Here is a 21,726-nt window from a genome sequence, read left to right as displayed (position 1 = left end):
AGCCTCCCAAATAGCTGGGATTACAGGCTCACACCACCATGCCCGGCTAATTTTTTTATTTTTAGTAGAGACGGGGTTTCACCATATTGGCCAGGCTGGTCTTAAACTCCTGACCTCAGGTGATCCGCCCACCGTGGCCTCCCAAAGTGTTGGGATTACAGGTGTGAGCCACTGCACCTGGCCTGAATTCATTCTTTCTAACTATTTTTTTGTACCCGTTAACCATTTCCACCTCCCCGTTCAGCCACTTTGCCCTGCCGCCTGCTCCCTCTTGTAACTTTTTATTATAGGAAATTTCAAACATACACAAAAATAGAATAATAATATAATGAATCCCCATGTATCTGTTCATATTTTCTCTATTGAACCCCCCTTTATTTCTGGATTATTTACAGCAATGTCCAGATAGTATATTATTCATAAATGTAGCTGTGGAGTTTTGTTTTTGTTTTTCATGCCAGCTGTGTTGTTATTAACTACAGGAAACATGCAAAAACAGGTACAGGTACATAAAATGAACCCCTAATAAGGATTATGTTGAAATACCTTTTTTCAGCTTGAAGTTGCCAAGAGAAGCTTTTAACCAGGGAAGCTGTAGGACTAAAGCCTTTAAATCTTTTTTCCTCAGACTAGGAAGCCTGTGGCATTAGTACGTGATGCCTCATCACAACTAGAGCGTTTGTTGATTGGCGTAGGAAAGTCTCAGCTGCTGTCTTTATGCTTTGAAGAGTAGCGTGTTTATAGCCCTCACATGCTCTCTGTTCATTCCCTTATTTCTCCTTTTCCTCCTAAATTTCTTCCGGTTCACAGTAAAAAGTGGAAAATGCAGGTCTAGGTAGTTACATGTTGGGTCAGTGACTCCTACTAGTGAATCATGTCAACATTTCTGAATAAAATTTTAAAACACTTGAGTGGGTACTATATAGAATTTTCTAATGTTTGACTTTTGAAATGCTTTCAAACTTACAGTGAAGCTGTAAGAATAGTGTAATGAACTCCTATGTGCCCTTTATCCAGATTTACCAAATTTTAACATTTCACATATGCTTTATTATTCTTTTTTCTGAGCCACTTAAAAGTAACATCAAGATATCATATAATTTAAGAGTGCAAAGAGTTAAATAATTGTTAAATAAATGTTAATAAAATATAATGGCTACTATTTATTGTGGAGTAACCACAATCAAGCATCCTATATAATAGTTTTATGTACATTAACCTCATTTAATTCTTAAAGCCTAATGCTGTGGATGACGATATTATGCCCCTTTTACAAATGAAGTTTTTGAGGCTCATAGAAGTTTAAATAAGGGTTTATAGGTGGTGAGAGATAGCTAGAATTTATATTGAGACTTACATGACTTCAAAGTTGATGGGGTTTTCTGTCTTCCTTAGGTTAACCATATTATGCTTCCAGAGATCATAAATCACTGCTTAGTGGTTCTCTACTGAGGGTGAGGAGGGCAGCAAAGACTTTGAAAAATATCTTCAAGGGATTCTTATATCCTCCACTCCCTCACCGTCCCTGGCCTTTGAGCCATTGAATTAGCTGAAAGCAAACTAGGGCAAAGAGTGAAAACAAAACATGCTCAGAACCACACTTTTAAGCAGGCTTTCTGTAGAAATGGATGTTTTTGGGAAATGTATTTTCTCATTCATGGTTTTTACTTCCTTCGTTGCAGGCCAAGCAGATAGAACTTCAGTTCACTATTGGCGAAGCCATTACCAGTGCTGCAATAGGAACTAGTTCTGTGGCTGCCCGAGATGCCTGGCAAGTGACTGAAGAGGAATATACTCCACCTGCTGGTACCAAATATTCAGCTAATCGATTTATAATGATCAAGTAACCTTTTTTTGTTCTCTTTATCACATTTGAGGCAAAAACATTACACATTCCATATTACTGTTTTCAAATATTTATATCTGTTTTACCAATTTCATTCAGTCAAGAAAAATAGTTGAGTGAAGAAGACAGCATGAGGCTGGGCACAGTGGCTCATGAGTGCCTGTAATCCCAGCACTTTGGGAGGCCGAGGTGAGCGAATCACCTGAGGTCAGGAGTTAGAGACCAGCCTGGCTAACATGGTGAAACCCCATCTCTACTAAAAATACAAAACTTAGCTGGGCGTGGTGGCACAAGCCTGTAATCCCAGCTACTCGGGAGGCTGAGGCCTGAGAATTTCTTGAACCTGGGAGGCGGAGGTTGCAAGTGAGCTGAGATTGTGCCACTGCACTCTATCCTGGGCGACAGAGTAAGACTCTGTCTCAAAAAATAAAAAGCAGACAGCATGAAATTAGTTAACTTCTTTTTCTGACCCTTTGGCAAGCAAGCAGGGGAGTCAGCTCTGGATTACCTTGAAGCTTGTTCTCTTTTCACGAGGATTTATGTATTTAGCCAGTTTCAGAATTCAAGGTATAGTTGTTTCCAGATGATGTGTCCTCTAATCCTTTATTACATAATGAAGCCTCAGTGCCTTCTGCTAGCGCTCTAGGTACACTGGCTTTTAGTGACAGCATATAGTTGAGGGAACATGTGGTTTCTGACTTTATGTTTTATATATTATGATTTCAAGTTTGTTGTGGTTTGATTTGGATTTGGAATTGAAAATATATTTTAGTATTTGAGCTAGAATAAAAAAAAATTTAAACAGAAGGAAAAGTCACCACATTTTTATATTTTATCCTCTCAAGTGAGGAAATTAAAAGAGAGTATTCTCATGGTAACAATTTTATTGTATATAGTGTTCCATCATGAATAATGCATTAATTTAGTTATTGCACTTAGTGTTACAGTTAACATTTAACTCCACGGTAATGCGTTCACCTATTATTTCATTAGCCACCCTAAAGAGATTTAAAGGAAATAGAAAAACACACTTTTGCTTGCACTGTAATGAGAGTTGTGGATTGACGGAAGCTGAATCAGAGTCAGTTCTTTGAGGTTTTTCTTTGAACACACATGAAGCAAGGCAAGGAGCAGTTTGTATAGAAGGAAGGAGGTAAGGAAGGGAAGCAACATTGTTAACAAGAAGACAACCAAACCTGAAGTGGGAATTTTCAGGTTGCATGTGAGAGGTGGTAACAGAGGCTTGACAACAGGGAGGGCTCACACTGAGGAGTGGGTTTGCTGTGAGAGGCATGTTTCTGACTCCATGGGTTTTTTACATAGTGGCTTAAGCAAGTAGAGGTTAGTAGAGAGGCATCTGTGCCAGTCTTCATCCTCTGAACTCTTGTATTGCCTCAAACTCTTCTTGGAAGTTTGCATCCTGCTTGGCTTTTTACTCATGCAAAGGAATCTCAAACTGTCCATTAAATGTTGAAGTTCTATTTTTGTCTGTTTTGGGAAAGGAAAACATAAAATATTGTGGAGAAGGGAGGGATGATGAATCTCTGACGTGAATTTTGATCATGCGTGTTCTATGTCATTCTCATCTGAGTGCTTCTTAGCCTTTGGATGTCGTTGTTGGTTACAGTGTACCAATCTTGCTGTGAGTAGAATGAACAGCATTTGAGAAGCCAGTTAGGGCCCAGGTCTTAGCCGTCTTAACATCTCTACATAATATCCTGGGCATGTTATGGGAATCTAGTAAGGACTTGTTGGTTTTGTAATTGTAGATGCCCAGATAGCAGAACTGCTGGCAGCTAGAGTTGTGGTTACAGGAATTAAAAGGAGGGATTCTGACTCTGAGAACTGGAGTAATGTGATCAGTGAGGAGTTATGAAGGGACAAGGGGCGGAGGGGAATTGACCATGTCATGTACTGCCAATAGATCGACTAAAGTGAGAATTGAGAAACCATCATTGGACTTAGCAACAGGAAAGTCATTCGTGATTTCTATGACTAATTTCTATGGAGAAGAGAAGGTAAAAGGCTGATTTGGAGTGGGCTCAAAAAAGAGAAGAGCGAAGTTTGAACATGAGTTTAAACAACTGTTTTGAAGGGTCTTAATGTAAATCATTGGTTGGTCACTGGAGGAATGAGATTTTTGCCCCTAGACACTTGGTAATGTCTAGACACTGGGGAGGGTGGGTGCCACTGGTGTCTAGTGGGTGATGGCACAGGATGCTGCTAGACATCCTGCAGTGTATAGCACAGCTTTGTATGATAAAGAATTATCCAGCCACAATGTCAGTAGTGTTGAGGTTGAGAAACCCTGGAGTAATGAAGGAAAGGAGAAAAACAGTATGGTAGCTGGAGGAGGAAAGTAAGTGCAAAATAAGTTTGTTAGTTTTTAGATGGAAGATGAGAAACATCTAGTAGACAAAAATTGCTGACACTAGAGAGATTAGGGATAAGTTTTCATTCTCAGGAACTAAAAAGTTACTCGAGTACCTTTGAAATGTAATTTTGTTTACACTAGGTTCTAGAGTGAATAATTATTGATTCCTTCAGCAACTTTAAACACCTTAGCCATTTAGATTTTTATATAGGATTGTTCTGTTGAGTAAATGTTGATTTGAATTTAATTTTTTCAGGAAACTATCTTGAGTTATTTTAATTCTTTGTTATTTTTCTTTGCTTTTCCCCAGGAGCCAAAGTGAATGATGTGGTTCCATGGGTGTTGGATGTGATTTTAAATAAACATATCATCAGCCCCAACCCACACGTGAGGCAAGCAGCCTGCATCTGGCTCCTTTCCCTTGTCAGGAAGCTAAGTACCCACAAAGAAGTGAAGGTGAGCCATGCTGTATGTGGTCAGCCCTGTTGGAAACCACAGTATTATAAGTAGCAAGGAAAGCATATGAGGGTGAAGGTCATTAACCAATAGTAGATATTTTGAAATACATTGTACATGAAGGAATGAAGGATGGTGGCCTGATGTATATAGGCTGGAAGATGATTCTAGCCTTGAAGGAATAAAGTCAGAAGTGCTTGAGATAGGAAGGCTCAGCTGGGGCAGTGGTCAGCTTGCATGTGTTAGACTACGTGTAAGTGGTGCAGCTCCAGGTGATTTGGGCCACCTGTAAAGATGAGAGCAAAACAGCGATTGTAACTGGCTTGGGTAATAAGACTACAAATTTTGTACACGTTGAGAGCAAGACTCTTATTCTCTCAAAGAGGTAGACTTTCAGTGTTCTAATGCCTTTTTTCTTCTTTCAGTCTCATCTTAAAGAAATTCAAAGTGCATTTGTTTCAGTTCTATCAGAAAATGATGGTAGGTTGTTGGTTAATATTTGATTTCTAAACTTAATTGAACTTGTATTTTAAATGTTCAAAAACCTGGATTAATGAACATGAAAGAAAACTTTCTTGAGCTGTGTGATTAAAACAATTATTAAACCTTATTTGTTAGTAGTAAGGATAAGCATTATGTTAATGTTTAGAAACCAAAATTTCTAGTTAGGATACAGGAAACTTAGATTCTTTCTCATTTATTGGTTTATACATTAGAACATGTTCCTCAACTCTGCATTTTAAAATGGAGCCGAGGCCTTCTTTAACATTAGTATCTCTCCTAATAGCTTTTTTCTACCTCTGGTTACTTTTCCTCTCTGATTTAAGCTAGGAGAGAGTGAACGTATATGTGTTAAATCTTTCAGTACTAAGCTTTGTTTTATAACTTGTTTTAAACATATGGTCTTGCATTGACTTTTAAAAGTTAGGTCTGAGTGTATTGAGATCTTGTGAGGCTGTTTTATCTCTGATGTATGACTTACAGCCCATGGATAATCTGTCGCTGCACTGTCCAGTGACACTGTATAGGTCCATCAGTATTGTCTAGATTTGTGAACTGGATCTTCTGTGAATGTGGTTCTCATTTACAGTAACTTGTGTGGTGCCATGTCCACTGAAATGATTATTATTTTTAACAAAATAGGCATATTGATTCTGTTTTTATATCTTTACTTTGATATCATTTTGGGTCAGTGTCAACATAACTTTAAAAATTTTGATTTCATAGCAAGTAGACAAAATTTTTTTTAAAGTGATACAATCTTGTCTGACTTTCTTGTAGAACTTAGCCAAGATGTTGCATCAAAGGGCCTTGGGTTGGTTTATGAACTAGGCAATGAACAAGATCAACAGGAATTGGTTTCTACACTTGTGGAAACACTTATGACTGGCAAAAGGTATGGTGAACTTGAAAATTTTAGATTCAAGCCCATAGAGGAAGTCTCTACACATAGTGAGAATATGCTGGAGAAGGAAGATTCGGCTTTCCATTTTTTGGTTTATGAGGCCTTTTCTAAATTGCGAGTCCATAATTGTTGTGCTGTGGATAGCACAATTATTCCAGGGTATACTGTTAACTTTAGGAGCATGCCACTAGGTCAAGCGTCGAAAGTTTAATGGTCTCAGATAATTAGTGTATTGGATTAGAAAAATGCCGTAATTACTGTTGGCTAAGTGGAAGTTACGATACGGAGAAGAAGCTTGCATATCATTCATAGTCTAACCCGTGAAGAGTGTGAGGGGAAATCATCTGTGTAAGGGATTGCTGCTTCATGTTGTCTCCCTTGTAGGAAGGATAGTTTTTCGTGTGCTACCACATTTAATTCAGTGGAAATTATGTGAAATGTCTTTTTCATCTGTTAATTTGTTCATTCTGAATTCACTTTATAAAATTTGCAGCCTGTTGGAAAGGGCTGTTTTTTGTTGTTGTTGTTGTAGTCTTGCTCTGTTGCCCAGGCTGGAGTGCAGTGGCACGATGTCAGCTCACTGCAACCTCTGCCTCCCTGGTTCAGGTGACTCTCCCGCCTCAGCCTCCCGAGTAGCTGGGACTACAGGCGCGTGCCACCATGCCCGGCTAATTTTTTGTATTTTTAGTAGAGATGGCGTTTCACCATGTTAGCCAGAATGGCCTCGAACTCCTGACCTAGTGATCCACCCACCTTGGCCTCCCAAAGTGGTGGGATTACAGGTGTAAGCCACCGCGCCCGGCCGGAAAGGACTTTTATATCTTGTACACAGTAAATGCTTGATAGGAAGTTTTATCATTTTGTAAATGAATCGTATTGGCTAGTTGAATGTTGGTATGAAAAGCTTGAAGCTTATTGAAATTATTGGTTTGGTTTAGAGTTAAACATGAAGTTTCTGGAGAGACAGTGGTATTTCAAGGGGGAGCTCTTGGCAAAACACCAGATGGGTAAGTATGCTAAATCCATTGAATGGTAAACATCTTTAAATATATATATGCATTTATTAGTCTGGTAAATAGAGCAGTCATGAAGTTGATTTCTACCCTCTTAGGAAATGTTATCTATTGGTGGAAGAAGAAAACTTACATGGAAAAAAGTCTGATGTCTTTTTTTTTTTTTTTTGAGATGGAGCCTCGCTTTTGTTGCCTAGGCTGGAGTGCAGTGGAGTAATCTCGGCTCACTGCAACCTCTGCCTCCTGGGTTCAAGCGATAGATTCTCCTACCTCAGCTTCCCAAGTAACTGAGATTACAGGCACCTGCCACCACGCCTGGCTAATTTTTGTATTTTAGTAGAGACGGGGTTTCACTATGTTGGTCAGGCTGGTGTCGAACTCCTGACCTCAGGAGATCCACCCACCTCGGCCTCCCAAAGTGCTGGGATTACAGGCGTGAGCCACTGTGCCTGGCAGGCTGACGTCTTAAATTGAGTGTCCTGGGAAACAAACAATGAGATAGATTTCTGTGTGGGAAATTTACTGGGGAGTGCCCTAGGGGTCACTCTGGGGGGATGAGGAAGCAGGATAGGGCCTATGACTGAGGGAGGGGCGGAACTGCTACCATCGTTTCAGTGGATACCAGCCTCTTGAGGAGCTCTGAGCTGGCACAGGTGGCCTTTCGGAGTTGTTCTGCTTTGAGGCATGGAGCCTGGCCCTTTATGTCCTCTCAGTGACCAGCCATTGGTGGTGGGCTGCTGCGTGGGAGCCCATGATGTTGGGCTCTCAGGGCAGTTGTGGGAGACTGACTAGGCCAACAGCTGTCAGCTCTCAGGCAGCTGAGTCCTGCGGAACACCTGGAAGCATAGCTAGGTGCACCCACTGCCGCTAGTTTTGGGTGGGTGTAATTCTTTATCTTAGAGGCCACTACTTTAGCATTTAAAATAAATTCCTTGAGCTTGACCACCTTTATTTTATCATGCTTTATTTCTATGGATCGTTAGGCAAATCTTTGCTGGTTGCAGGGCCTTGCTGTGGTGTCACACACGAGCCTGCTTCATTGTTGTCTGCAACAGGAGAAAGCTGCAGTTTGTTCCATCGTTGACGTTCCCCCACAGTACACTGTTATCACATCAAAAGTTGTTTTCATTGTACTTAACTCTCCTTGTAGACTCCTTCTAAGTTTTTAAAAAAGTGCTTACATTTTACAAAATAACAAAACAATTAGATATTTGAGCCAATATTATTTGTTCAGAGGAAAGTTAACAAGACTCAATCAGAATTAGGGTGGTCTAGCTTAGAAAAGACTTAGAGAAGACAGATGTTGTCTTCCAATGACTCTCTTATGATCACGTGAGATTATGCATAACATAATGAAGAATTATTGAGTTGCATCTCCAGGTGGTGAGTGGACCATGGCTATGGACTTAGAGGTGCATTTAGGTCATTTATCAGCAGCAATGTAGAGGGGCTTAGGAATTGCTAATAGTTGAATTAGGTGACTTTTTATATTCTTACTAACTTGTGTTCTGTCTCCATGGTGATAACTCAGTATTAGAAATTGAGTGAAAATTTGATTTTAGTATGTCTTAGTAATATTGATGATGTAATTTTTTAGGCTGGAGAGAGAGAAGTATATTATTGCCTACCTCTTTTTCTTTGTTTCCAAGTCAGGGCCTTTCTACTTACAAGGAACTTTGTTCTCTGGCAAGTGATCTTAGCCAGCCAGATCTGGTGTATAAATTTATGAATTTAGCCAACCATCATGCAATGTGGAACTCTAGGAAGGTAAGTTGCTATCACTGGACAATTATTTATTTTTTTCATGCAAACCAAACATGCTACATTGGCAGACAGTGGCAAATGATATGTAGTGCATTTTGTGAAAATCTGTGCCTGATGAGAAAGCTGAACCCCACAAAGCTGCTATTGATTGGAAAGACCAATAAATCAGGCAGTATTTAGGCATAAGTTTGGAGGGAGAATTTTTTGCTATGTTAATATTTTACTATAATGGTGCATCTGAGTCACTTCAGCCTATTATTTTTAGGGTGCTGCTTTTGGTTTTAATGTAATTGCTACCAGAGCTGGAGAGCAGCTGGCTCCTTTTCTGCCTCAGCTAGTTCCTCGACTTTATCGTTACCAGTTTGATCCCAACCTTGGCATTCGACAGGCCATGACAAGTATTTGGAATGCGTTGGTCACTGACAAATCCATGGTAAGTGTCTGTGAACCCCTGTGTTAGGAAAACACTGTAGACTGTCCAGGGTCATGCATAGGATTTAAACCCAGTGTCCATCTTCCTTTCTACTTTTTATGTTTACTTGTTTAAACAAATAAATTGTCTTTCATTCCATGCTTTCTTCCTTCTTTCAAGGTATCAAAGATGTGTATGGCAACATTTATTGAAATCTCCAAAAGGGAAACAATATAAATGTCCACTGGGAAGATGGTTAAGGAAATGATGATGTATTCACACAAATGGAATAGTAAATGTGGATAGGGACTGTTGATGGAATGGAGAATGGGTCATAGTCCCATCTCCAGTGAATTCAGTTAGTTGGGGAGACAGACAAGGAAGCAGGCAATTGCCATTTTGTTTTCTCTGTTGGTGTCCTCTCATCTGGCTGTTAATCATGTTCTATCCCACTTTTAGATATTAAGATTTCTCAGGGCTTGTCTCTGAGTATCTTTTGCTCTCTGAGCCGTCTCTATATCAATCAGTTCCAAGGCATGTAAATGTCATCTTTATTGTGAAAGTTCCCAACCTTACACTTTTGGTCCAGATGTCACTTGCACTTTAGACATGCATATGTAACTGTTTACTTGAAAATTTCACTTCAGTGTTGTTTCAGAATACCATAAACCCAACATGCCCAGAACAGGACTTAAAAAATAACCTTCCCCCTCTACTCTCACTGTTTACCTATTTGCCCAAGCCAGAAAACTTGGTGTCATACTTTATTTTGATCTGTGTCTCACCACCACCCCCAATTGAATCTAGTAGCAAATTCTGTTGATTCTGCTTCCAAAGTATTCCTTGAATCTACTCTCTTCTTTCCCTAATTCTTTACTGATGAATAGGTCATCATCATCTTTTTTTTTCTCTTTGCCGTTCTTCATTTAATTATCTACATAGTAGCAAAAGTAATTTTTAAAAATGCAAGTTAGATTGTGCCATTTTGGGTTAAAATCCTTTAGTAGCTTTACAGCTCACTTTAAATAAATTCCATGATCCTTACTATGTCTTACAAGTCCCTGCCCGTAATGTGGCCCCTTCCTGTCTCTCCTGTCTGGTACTAGGCTGAATATGTTTCTATTCTTAGTGGTAGGTACTTGAGGGTTCAGCTTTGAAGACTCAATGAGTTTTGCTTGCTCCAGGAGAACATGTGGCACTTTTGGGTCAGCCAAGATCTAGTAGGCCAGTGGGCTTTGTAGGTCTGAGCTCAGGACACAAGCCTAGACCCTTGAGACGTGAGTGTCATCTCTGTAAGTGAAAGGATTAAGCCAGAAGTGTGGATGAGATCATCCATGGAGAATGTTGAGAGAAGCAGACATAGGAAGACATCAGTTTGTTATTTACCTCTTTGTCTTGGTTTTCTTACGTGTAAGTAAGGATAACAAAACCTTTCCTACCTACAAAAGTGGAAAAGCCGTAAATTTTTGAGAATGTCAGCATTGGTATAAGACTGATTCTACCATTATTTTGTCATTATTACCAAGTTGCTAAGTGTATATCAAAACAGAACAGAGGCTTAAAAAGTAAAACTCATCTTTCATTCTGAACAGTCATGAACCAGGCACTGGGTAAGGTACTGGGGATAAAAAGATGAGTGAGACTCTGACCCTCAATAACTGCACTGACGATGAGTGAGAATCTGTCTCTCAATAACTGCACTGACGATGAGTGAGACTCTGTCCCTCAATAACTGCACTGATGATGAGTGAGACTCTGTCCCTCAATAACTGCACTGACGATGAGTGAGACACTGTCCCTCAATAACTGCACTGACGATGAGTGAGACACTGTCCCTCAATAACTGCACTGACGAGTGAGACACTGTCTCTCAGTAACTGCACTGATGATGAGTGAGACTCTGTCCCTCAGTAACTGCACTGACGATGAGTGAGACACTGTCTCTCAGTAACTGCACTGATGATGAGTGAGCTGTGTCCCTCAATAACTGCACTGATGATGAGTGAGACACTGTCTCTCAGTAACTGCACTGATGATGAGTGAGACTCTGTCCCTCAGTAACTGCACTGACAGTGAGTGAGACTGTGTCCCTCAGTAACTGCACTGATGATGAGTGAGACTCTGTCCCTCAGTAACTGCACTGACGATGAGTGAGACACTGTCTCTCAGTAACTGCACTGATGATGAGTGAGCTGTGTCCCTCAATAACTGCACTGATGATGAGTGAGACTCTGTCCCTCAGTAACTGCACTGACAGTGAGTGAGACTGTGTCCCTCAGTAACTGCACTGATGATGAGTGAGACTCTGTCCCTCAGTAACTGCACTGACGATGAGTGAGACACTGTCTCTCAGTAACTGCACTGATGATGAGTGAGCTGTGTCCCTCAATAACTGCACTGATGATGAGTGAGACACTGTCTCTCAGTAACTGCAGTGACGATGAGTGAGACTCTGTTCCTCAATAACCACACTGATGATGGGTGAGACTGTGTCCCTCAATAACTGCACTGACGATGAGTGAGACTCTGTCCCTCAGTAACTGCACTGATGATGAGTGAGACTCTGTCCCTCAATAACTGCACTGATGATGAGTGAGACTCTGTCCCTCAGTAACTGCACTGATGATGGGTGAGACTGTGTCCCTCAATAACTGCACTGACGATGAGTGAGACTCTGTCCTTCAATAACTGCACTGTCCTGTACAATAACTGCACCCGACCCCCTTGAGGGTCTGCAGTATAGTGAAATAGTGCAGTTATTGTATGATTTTGTGTGATGCTTCTTCAGAAGGTGCTATGGGAACAGAGAGGAGAGTACCCAAGCTAATCTTCTCTGGGAAAGGATGGCTAATATGAACCTTGAAGGACAAGTAGGAGTTAGCCAACAAGTAGGACCTGGGAAGGGGATTGTAGGGAGAGGTGGCATGTGCCAAGGAATGGAGGTGAGACAGAATATGGTACTTTTGGGTCTGGATGAGTCATGGAAGGCTTTGTGTGCATGCCTGGGTGAATGGACTTCATTCTCATGCACTGAGGAAAATAAAAGCATCAAATGTACATTTTAGAATGATCACCTGGCAGCTTTATAGTGACCAAAGTGGGAAGAGATTTGTGGGCTGAGTGGCCTAGAGAGACATGGAGGCCGTAAAATATAGAAACATGGTCAGTGTGGTTAAGTGTGGTTAACCAGTGTGGTTAAGAGTTGAATAATTTGATTATTGATGGATTTTGCATTTTAAATTTTATCCTTTTGCTTTCATTAGGTGGATAAATATTTGAAAGAAATTCTTCAAGATTTGGTTAAGAACCTTACAAGCAATATGTGGCGAGTTCGAGAATCCAGGTACCGTTTTTAGGAATATAAGTTTAGTCAAATAAAACTGAATTTTTTTCCCTTCAAAATTTCTAGGTTTTATACTTTGTGCAAAAGGAATAAATTAAAACTACTAAAAAGCTGGCCGGGCGTGGTGGCTCACACCTGTGATCCCAGCACATGGGGAGGCCGAGGTGGGTGGATCACCTGAGGTGAGGAGTTCAAGACCAGCGTGGGCAACATGGTGAAACCCCGTCTCTACTAAAAATACAAAAATCAGCTGGGCCCAGTGGCATGTGCATGTAATCCCAGCTACATGGGAGGCTGAGGCAGGAGAATCGCTTGAACCCAGCCAGGGGGCAGAGGTTGCAGTGAGCCGAGATTGTGCCATTGAACTCCAGCCTGGGCGACAGAGTGAGATGAGACTCTGTCTCAAAACAAAGCAAAACAAAAAACTACCAAAAAGCATATTTCTTGTTGGCTACATTAGTTATTTTTCTTTAACTGTTTAAGCTTTGGTCAATGATTTTCCTAAATTGTCATAGTTTATGTAAGTATGAAATCAAAGAAGTTGAAGATTACCTGTTAAACTGGTAGACACCAAGATGTATTTTGTATTGTCATGACTTTATAGTATAGCATTTCTGTATACAAGTTAGATTCATTCGGTGCCCAGTGTGTACGTGGCAGTGTGCTAGGCCTTGGAGGCACACTGGTGAATAAAAAACGATGTGTCATCTCAAAGGGATTGTATTATAGTTGTGGGAAACAAGCATTTTATAATTGTAAATTACATATATATATGGTATATTTGAGGGACCTGGAGAGAAGTCATTGCTGTTTTGGGGTGAGGGAATGAGAACTCGAATTAGAGGCAGAATCTGTATTCTTTTTTAGTATAAATGTTTCATAGTAAAATACTGACCTTCTTCATCATATATTGAAATGAAATTTTAATTTTCAGCTGTTTAGCTTTGAATGATTTATTGAGAGGAAGACCCTTAGATGACATCATTGATAAACTTCCAGAAATTTGGGAAACGCTTTTTAGAGTACAAGATGATATCAAGGTATTATAGAAATAAATCAGCATTTATATATACAAAAAGTTAAATTGGAATTATTAAAATATTTATGTTGTATATGTCAAAATTCCATTTCCAGATAATTTTAAGAGACCAACGTTTTCCCCCAAAGTTTCAGTCTTAATGTGTCTGTGAAGTTGCAAGGTTGGGTATCCTTAGATCTAAATTAAATAGACTTAGGGAAAAAAAAGGTGGCTTCTTTCAATAGAGATCTCATGATTCTATTGGATTAGGGACAAATAACAGTTTTGGACATAGTAACAGTATTTTGATCAGTTCTGTAAATGGGATTAATTATTCTCAAGTAATGTGGCCAATTCCTCTGAATTTTTCTTGGGCAATCTTAATTTTAGGTATTTTGATATTTTACCATTAAAATTAGGCACTTCAGTTTTACCTTTCTTTTTGCTTTATTTATTGGAGGCTTTTAAGTGTTTCAGAATTCTCACATAGATCTTTATGTATTTACTTTTATAATATATTTAGTTTCTCAACTGTTAATAGCTAAATTTTTTAAGGTCAAAATAGGTTACAGTTAATGTTTAAAAATTAATAGTATGGCATGGTAATGTGTTCTTTGATGGGCAGAGAGTCTGATGAGATACCAATTTTTTTAACATGATATGAAATGTAAGATTTTCCACCAATCTTTATAGGGCCTGAGGCAATTAAATTGCAAATTGTAGAGTAGATGATAGTGAAACTCTCTAACTTGTATGATGTCACACTTTTGTCATTTTTAGGAATCTGTACGAAAAGCAGCAGAACTAGCTCTGAAAACTCTGAGCAAGGTGAAAACCCCGTCTTACATTGGGAATGGAGTGGAGCAGGGTTCTGGGTGACCATGACAATGATTTACTTACTGTCATAGGAAAAGACATTTAGTTGCAGTATAATTGGCTTCATGTTGTAGTTCACTGCTCTTAGAATGAATGAGAAAGTGAGTGCTGTAAACACTGCGGTGCTAGTGTGTTGAACAGAGTATACTGTGGTCTCTTTAAATGGTGAAATTAAGATAAAACTTCGACTTAACCCTGAAGAGCACATCACTCAGTTAGATCAAGCAACACCTGTCTTTTCTCTTGCTTTTGCTGTGTTTATATATAAAGCTACCTTTCATATTTGTGAGGTTGGAAAGCTTTTTGAAACTAAATTATCTCCCACTTGAACTTGGTTTTGTGATATATCAGGAACTTTACATTCTAGTTGCACAAACCTTGCCATAGGTCACATAAATAGTAAAACCAGGTTTTAAATACAGGTGTTTTCCTGTTTCACATGTGATCTTGACCACTATATTGTGCTGTGACCCAGCGTTATTGATGATGATGATGATGATGATGATAACACTTCAAAACTTCTTTATTTAATTTTTTATTTTAATTTTTTTTTTGAGACAAGGTCTTACTCTGTCACCCAGGCTGGAATGCAGTGGCGTGATCACGACTCACTGTAGTCTCGACCTCCCGGGGTCAGGAGATCCTCCCACCTCAGCCTCCTGGAGAGCTGGGACCACAGGTGTATGCCACCATGCCTGGCTAATTTTTCGTGTTTTTTGTAGAGACAGGGTCTCTTCATGTTGCCCAGGCTGGTCTCAAACTCCTGGGCTCAAGCAATCCGCCTGCCTCGGCCTCCCAAAGTGCTGGCTTCATAGGCGCGGGCTACTGCACCCAGCCCTAAACCTTTTTTAAAGTGCTTTCTTACATATTTTCTGATTTGATCATCATCTATTTTGTTCTGTATTTCACAAATTGGAGGACCAGTGCTTAGAGAGTGAAATGCGTTACCAAATTTTCTGTTTAGTTCTTGGCAGACCTAGGACTCAATCTCCGATCTCATTCCTCTGTGTCTCTGCAGTGTCAGAGAAAGTAGATTCACTTATTCTTCCCTGTAGATATGTGAAGTAGAAAGTCTTTTGTCAGATGAATTCTTTATTGGATGAGCGGTCACTTTCACTAACGTCCATGCTCTTTGTATGTGAGGTCTGTGTGAAAATGTGTGACCCTGCCAAAGGAGCAGCTGGCCAGAGAACCATCGCTGCCCTTCTGCCTTGCCTTCTGGACAAAGGAATGATGAGCCCCGTGACGGAAGTTCGAGCCCTCAGGTGTGCATCCGTTGATGAAATGAAAGTATTGGATTTGCTCAGTTCCTAGAAATTGTGTTTCTTTCAAGGTTAGATTCTGGAAAATATGGAGAAAGAGGTTTAGGAGAATGACCCTTGGGTCATTTGTGAAAACTTGTGAGTCACAATATTTTCACAGAAACATTCTCATGAGACCTTATTTTTGCCTAGCATTCTGAGTCAAGCCTGTTGTTCTGTTGTCATCAGCCTCTGCTCCCAACAAGCACGTCTTCCTGTTACACTGTAGGTCCTCAGGAGCATGTTTGTTCATTATAATATTTAGTAATATTTCACAGATTATTAGATTTAAGAGAAGCTGTTTACCACCTGCAAAGATGAAATATTCAAAAAATGTACTTACACGTTTTGATATAATATATGGCTACTTTAAGTTAAAACCAATAGTGTAGGATTCTAGTTTGTATGTTTTGTTTGTTTTTAAACTACAGTGCTGTCTAGGAACTTTATCTGTTCCATTGTTATTTCACTCTTAAGAGTAGAACAAATTATTAATAATACTGCCAGTGGTATTTCATGGCAAGTAGATAGTTGATGAAAGAGTTTTTTTTTAGAAGGACTCACCTAACAAATGGAAAGGCATGATGCAATTAAGAGTGTCACTTTGGCTGGGCCTGGTGGCTGGTGCCTGTAATCCCAGCACTTTGGGAGGCCGAGGTGGGCGGATCACTTGAGGTCGGGAGTTCGAGACCAACCTGGCCAACATGGAGAAACCCCGTCTCTACTAAAAATACAAAAAAAATTAGCCAGGTGTGGTGGTGCATGCCTGTAATCCCAGCTACTCGGGAGGCTGAGGCAGGAGAGTCGCTTGAACCCGGGAGGCGGAGGTTGCGGTGAGCCCAGATTGCGCCATTGCACTCCAGCCTGGACAACAAGAACGAAACTCTGTCTCAAAAAAAAAAAAAAAAAAAAAAAAAAAAAAGAATATCACTTTTTGCTCTCCTCAGTAAAATAATCTAAGTAGTGATCATTAGATGCCCCTAAATCCACTGGGTGAATGGCTGAAGAGAACTTTATAATGATTCAGGGCAACCAGACCTGAACCTACCAATCACTTATAGCACAAAAAGACAACCAGTGCATGGTGATGTGATGGAATAGGAGGAATAGGACACGCAGCATTGCCTAGGAAGGATTCTTTGTGTGTGTGTGTGTGTGTGTGTGTTTTTTACAAAATTGAACGTGAACTCAGTTTAGCCTGTAGATCTGTGCAGGGGAAAGAGGAACATGTTAAATGACATGACTGGAATACAATCAAAGAGGACGAAGAAGAAAAAAAGAGGAGAGTGGAGACTGTTAAAAAAGATTTAAGAAATGCAGTAGATTGCAGTGTGTGAGTGAGCTTGGATCCTGATTCAAACATGCCAACTGTTTAAGAAGCTAATGAAACAGAGAAATTTGGATACTTGATATGAAAAAATCATTAATATTTTTAAAGTGTGAAAATGGTATTATGATTATGATAAAGAGCCTTTGCTTTTAGATATTCATAGTGAAGTTTAGTTAAGGGATATGCTTTCAAATGCAGTCACACGTCACTTAGTGACAAGGATATTTCTGAGAAGTGTGTCGTTAGGTGATTTCATGGTTGTGCACACATTAACATGAAGTTGGAAAAATGATGCAGTTAGATTGCTTGATGCAGGGTTGCCACAAATCTGTTCACTTCATATCTCTATGTCATATTTTGGTAATTCTCACAGTATTTCATACTTTGCATTACTATTATATCTGTTTTGGTGATCTGTGATCAGTGATCTTTGATGTTATTTTGTAATTGTTTTGGAGTTGTATGAACTACACCCATTTAAGATGGTGAACTTAATTGGTCAGTGTTGTGTGTGTCCTGATTGCTCCACTGAACAGCTGTTCCCCATCTCTCTCCCTCTTCTCAAATGTCTCATTCCCTGAGACACAACAATATTGGAATTAGGCTAATTAATAACCCCACAATGCCCTCTGTCTAAATGAAGGGAAGAGTTGCCTGTCTCTTACTTTAAATAGAAAGCTAGAAATGATGAAGCTTAGTGAGGAAGGGATGTCATGAAAGCTGAGATAGGCTGAAAGCTAGGCCTCTTGTGCCAAACAGCCAAGTTGTGAATGTAAAGGAAATGTTCTTAAACGAAGTTTAAAGTGCTATGTTAGCCAACACACAAATGATAAGAAAGCAAAACAGCCTTTTGCTAACAGGGAGAAAGTTTGGATATTCTGGATAGAAGATCAAATCAGCCACAAAATTCCCTTCAGCCAAAGCCTAATCCAGAGCAAGGCCCTAACTCTCTTCAATTCTGTGAAGTCTAAGAGAAGTAAGGAAGCTGCAGAAGAAAAGTTGGAAGCTAGCAGAGGCTGGCTCATGAGGTTTAAGGAAAGAAGCTGTCTTCATAACATAAAGATGCAAGGTGAAGCAGCAGTTGCTGATACAGAAGCTGCAGCAGGTTATCCAGAAGATCTAGCTAAGATCACTGATAAAGGTGTCTACACTCAATGACAGATTTTCAATGGAGATGAAATAGCCTTTTGTTGGCAAAAGATACCATGTAGGATTTTCCTAGCTAGAGAGAAGTCAGTGCCTGGCTGCAACGCTTCAAAGGCCAGGCTGACTGTCTTGTTAGGGGCCAATGCAGCTGGTGACTAAGTTGAAGCCAGTGCTCATTTACCATTCTGAAAATCCTAAAGCCTTAAGAATTCTGCTAAGTCTGCTCTGTGCTCTAGAAATGGAACAACAAAGTCTGGATGACAGCTTATCTGTTACAGCATGGTTTACTGAGTATTTTAAGTCCACTGTTGAGGCCTACTGCTAAAAAACAAAAAACAAAAAACAAAAAAATAACAACAAAACAAAAACCAAACCAAAAAAAACCCCAAAGATTCCTTTCAAAGTATTACTGCTCATTGACAGTGTGCCTGGTCACCCAAAAGCTCTGATAGAGAGGTACAAGGAAATGAATGTTTTCATGGCTGTTAGCATAACACAACATCCATTCCGAAGCCCATGGATCAAGGTGTAATTTCAACTTTCAAGTCTTACTATTCAAGAAGTATATTTTGTAAGGCTAGAGCTGCCATTGATAGTGATTCCTTTGGTGGATCTGGGCAAAGTAAATTGAAAACCTTCTGGAAAGGGCTTACCATTGTAGGTGCTGTTAAGAACATTCATGATTCATGGGAGGAGGTCAAAATGTCATTAATAGTTCGGAAGAAGTTGATTCCAACTTTCATGGATGACTTTGAGGGGTTCAAGATGTCATTGGAGAAAGTCACTGCATATGTGGTGGAAATCGTAAGTGGGGCCTGAAGACGTGACTGAATTGTTGCAATCTCCTGATGAAACTTGAACAGAAGAGGAGTTGCTTCTTATCGATGAGCAAAGAAAGTGGTTTCTTGAGATGCAAGCTACTCCTGGTGAAGATTCTGTGAACATTGTTAAAATGACCACAAAGGATTTAGAATATTTCATAAACTTAGTTGATAAAGCAGCAACAGGGTTGGAGAGGATTGACTCTAACTTTGAAAGACGTTCTAATGTGGGCAAAATGCTATCAAACTGCATCTCATGCTACAAAGAATTATTTTGTGAAAGGAGGAGTTGATTGATGCAGCAAACTTCATTGTTGACTTATTTTAAGAAATTACGACAGCCACGCCAGCATTCAGCAAACACCACCCTGATTAGTCAGTAGGCATCACCATTGAGGTAGGACCCTCCACCAGCAAAAAGATAATGACTCGCTGAAAGCTGAGATGATCAGTAGCATTAAGATATTTTAAAGTTAACTAATGTACTTTATTTTAGACATAATGCTATTGCACACTTAATAGACTACAATATAGTGTAAACAAAACTTCTATATGCACTGGTAAACTAGAAAATTCATGTGGCTTTCTTTATTGTGGTGGTCTGGAACAGAACCTGCAGTATCCCCAAGGTATTCTTGTATGATCTTATGGGACTACTGCTGGACATTGTGGTCTGTTGTTGTTGACTGAAATGCCTCATGGAACACATGACTGTAATACAGTGGCAGGGGGGAATAGCGGCTGTATGTATGGAGGAGGTATAAATGAAACAAAATTGGTCAAATGTTGCTAATTGTTGAACTGGGTGGAGAATACATGGAATTTCATGCCTACTATAAATTCCTACCATAAAATTTCACTATAAATATAAATTCCTACTATAAATAAATACATGGAACTTCATTCCTACTATTAATGAAGGTAGGCTTTTCCTACTTCATTTATCGTTCTACCTACCTCTATATATGCTTGAAAGTTTCTTTAATAAAAGTTAAAAAAAGTAATGCCCAGACCAGGCTCTGCAACCATGTGAAAATATGCTTTAATGCAGTGAACTGCAGAACATCCTCATGGTTAGATTTGTAGGTCTTCTCACTTTTGTTAAAAGGACTCAGGAGTTGTGTTCCATATGTTTGTAGCATTAACACCCTTGTGAAGATCAGCAAAAGTGCAGGAGCCATGTTGAAACCGCATGCACCAAAACTCATCCCAGCTCTGCTAGAGTCCTTAAGTGTATTGGAGCCCCAAGTTCTCAATTATTTGAGCCTCCGGGCGACAGAGCAAGAAAAGGTGAGTGGATAGCACAGGCATATTGGTAAGTATCATGAGGGAAGAGCCCTGTTAAGATACCAAGGTTTATTTGAATGACACTGTCACTACTGTTACCAGAACTCACCCTCTGTCACCACATGCAGTGTTTTGCTGTTTTTTTGGAGAGAGGTTGTCAGCTCATACACTGTCTTCTGAATTGGATGAAAACTGACACTTCCATCTAAAAAATGAATTAACATTTGTTTAACATAGTTTTTTGTATATTTCAATTTTGTTAGGGCTTGGATCTATGCCTTCAGAGTCCTTCCATGGGCTCCCTCGCCCTGTAAGCAAAGAGTATTTGCACCTAGACTTTGGCATATCTCAAAATCGTTCTGCTTTTTAGGTGTAATGGAGTCACCTGGTCTCTGATCAGGGTCATTTTTATTTTTATTTTTATTTTTATTTTTATTTATTTTTTTGGAGACGGAGCATCACTCTGTCACCCAGGCTGGAGTGCAGTGGCACCATCTCGGCTCACTGCAACCTCTGCCTGCCAGGTTCAAGCGATTCTCCTGCCTCAGCATCCCGAGTAGCTGAGATTACAGGTGAGCGCCACCACACCCAGCTGATTTTTTGTATTTTTAGTAGAGACAGGGTTTCACCATGTTAGCCAGGATGGTCTTGATCTCCTGACCTCGTGATCCACCCGCCTCAGCCTCCCAAAGTGCTGGGATTACAGGCGTGAGCCACCACGCCCAGCCTGATCAGAGTCATTTTTTAAAACTTCAGATGAAACATATTTATTGTGAAAAGTTAATACAGAAGGATAGAAAGTAATCCCATAGAAGGTCTCCCAATCACCACAGTATCATTCCCTGAGGAGCACCTGCTGTCAAAAGTTTCCTGTGCCTTCTCTCAAATTCCTTTTTAGTCATAGGCTACCAAACCAAACAAACATACTAATTTAAAAATAGTGTCAGACCGTGAATGTTGTTCTGTGATTTGTTTTTTAAATTAACAGTATGTCATGTCTATATATACACTTATTCTTTTTAATGTATGTATAGTGTTCTACAGTGAGGTGATTTTGAATTTTTGATGGAGAGGTTTTGCAACATCAAAGGTTTTAAGTGTTCTTTTTTTCTCCGTACCTTTGGCACTGTTGAATAACGTATGTGTGATAACAAGAATCTCATTTTTCTGATTTGCACTGTTTTCCTAGCATTGTTCATTGCCTTTTCAATATTGTATTAGTCGTTTATATTTCTTCTGTGATTGTGTTTATATTCCATGTCTATTTTTCTATTTGACTGTTTTTTTAATTTATATTTTTTTATTAGAACTGTTAAACCCTGTTATATACATGT

The 21,726-nt window shown here is 39.7% G+C and overlaps 1 protein-coding gene across 4 annotated transcripts in view; it reads left to right on the top strand.

Annotated features, from left to right (window-relative positions):
• Nucleotides 1-21,726, top strand: part of ECPAS (Ecm29 proteasome adaptor and scaffold) — a 122,961-nt gene that overhangs the window by 85,858 nt on the left and 15,377 nt on the right. For all 4 annotated transcript variants that reach the window (XM_019033872.4, XM_063696991.1, XM_031014477.3 and 1 more), the window contains 12 exons: nucleotides 1,683-1,806; nucleotides 4,531-4,676; nucleotides 5,102-5,156; nucleotides 5,958-6,072; nucleotides 7,020-7,088; nucleotides 8,744-8,861; nucleotides 9,124-9,291; nucleotides 12,534-12,613; nucleotides 13,548-13,653; nucleotides 14,412-14,459; nucleotides 15,651-15,772; nucleotides 20,245-20,395. In XM_019033872.4, coding sequence (XP_018889417.2) covers nucleotides 1,683-1,806; nucleotides 4,531-4,676; nucleotides 5,102-5,156; nucleotides 5,958-6,072; nucleotides 7,020-7,088; nucleotides 8,744-8,861; nucleotides 9,124-9,291; nucleotides 12,534-12,613; nucleotides 13,548-13,653; nucleotides 14,412-14,459; nucleotides 15,651-15,772; nucleotides 20,245-20,395 — 1,302 coding nt within the window. The remainder of the gene's footprint in view (nucleotides 1-1,682; nucleotides 1,807-4,530; nucleotides 4,677-5,101; nucleotides 5,157-5,957; nucleotides 6,073-7,019; nucleotides 7,089-8,743; nucleotides 8,862-9,123; nucleotides 9,292-12,533; nucleotides 12,614-13,547; nucleotides 13,654-14,411; nucleotides 14,460-15,650; nucleotides 15,773-20,244; nucleotides 20,396-21,726) is intronic.

Source organism: Gorilla gorilla, chromosome 13, assembly GCF_029281585.2.
Source record: "Gorilla gorilla gorilla isolate KB3781 chromosome 13, NHGRI_mGorGor1-v2.1_pri, whole genome shotgun sequence".
NCBI lineage: Eukaryota > Metazoa > Chordata > Mammalia > Primates > Hominidae > Gorilla > Gorilla gorilla.
Note: the sequence above shows the minus strand (reverse complement) of the source record. Positions and strands in the feature narration are given on the sequence as shown.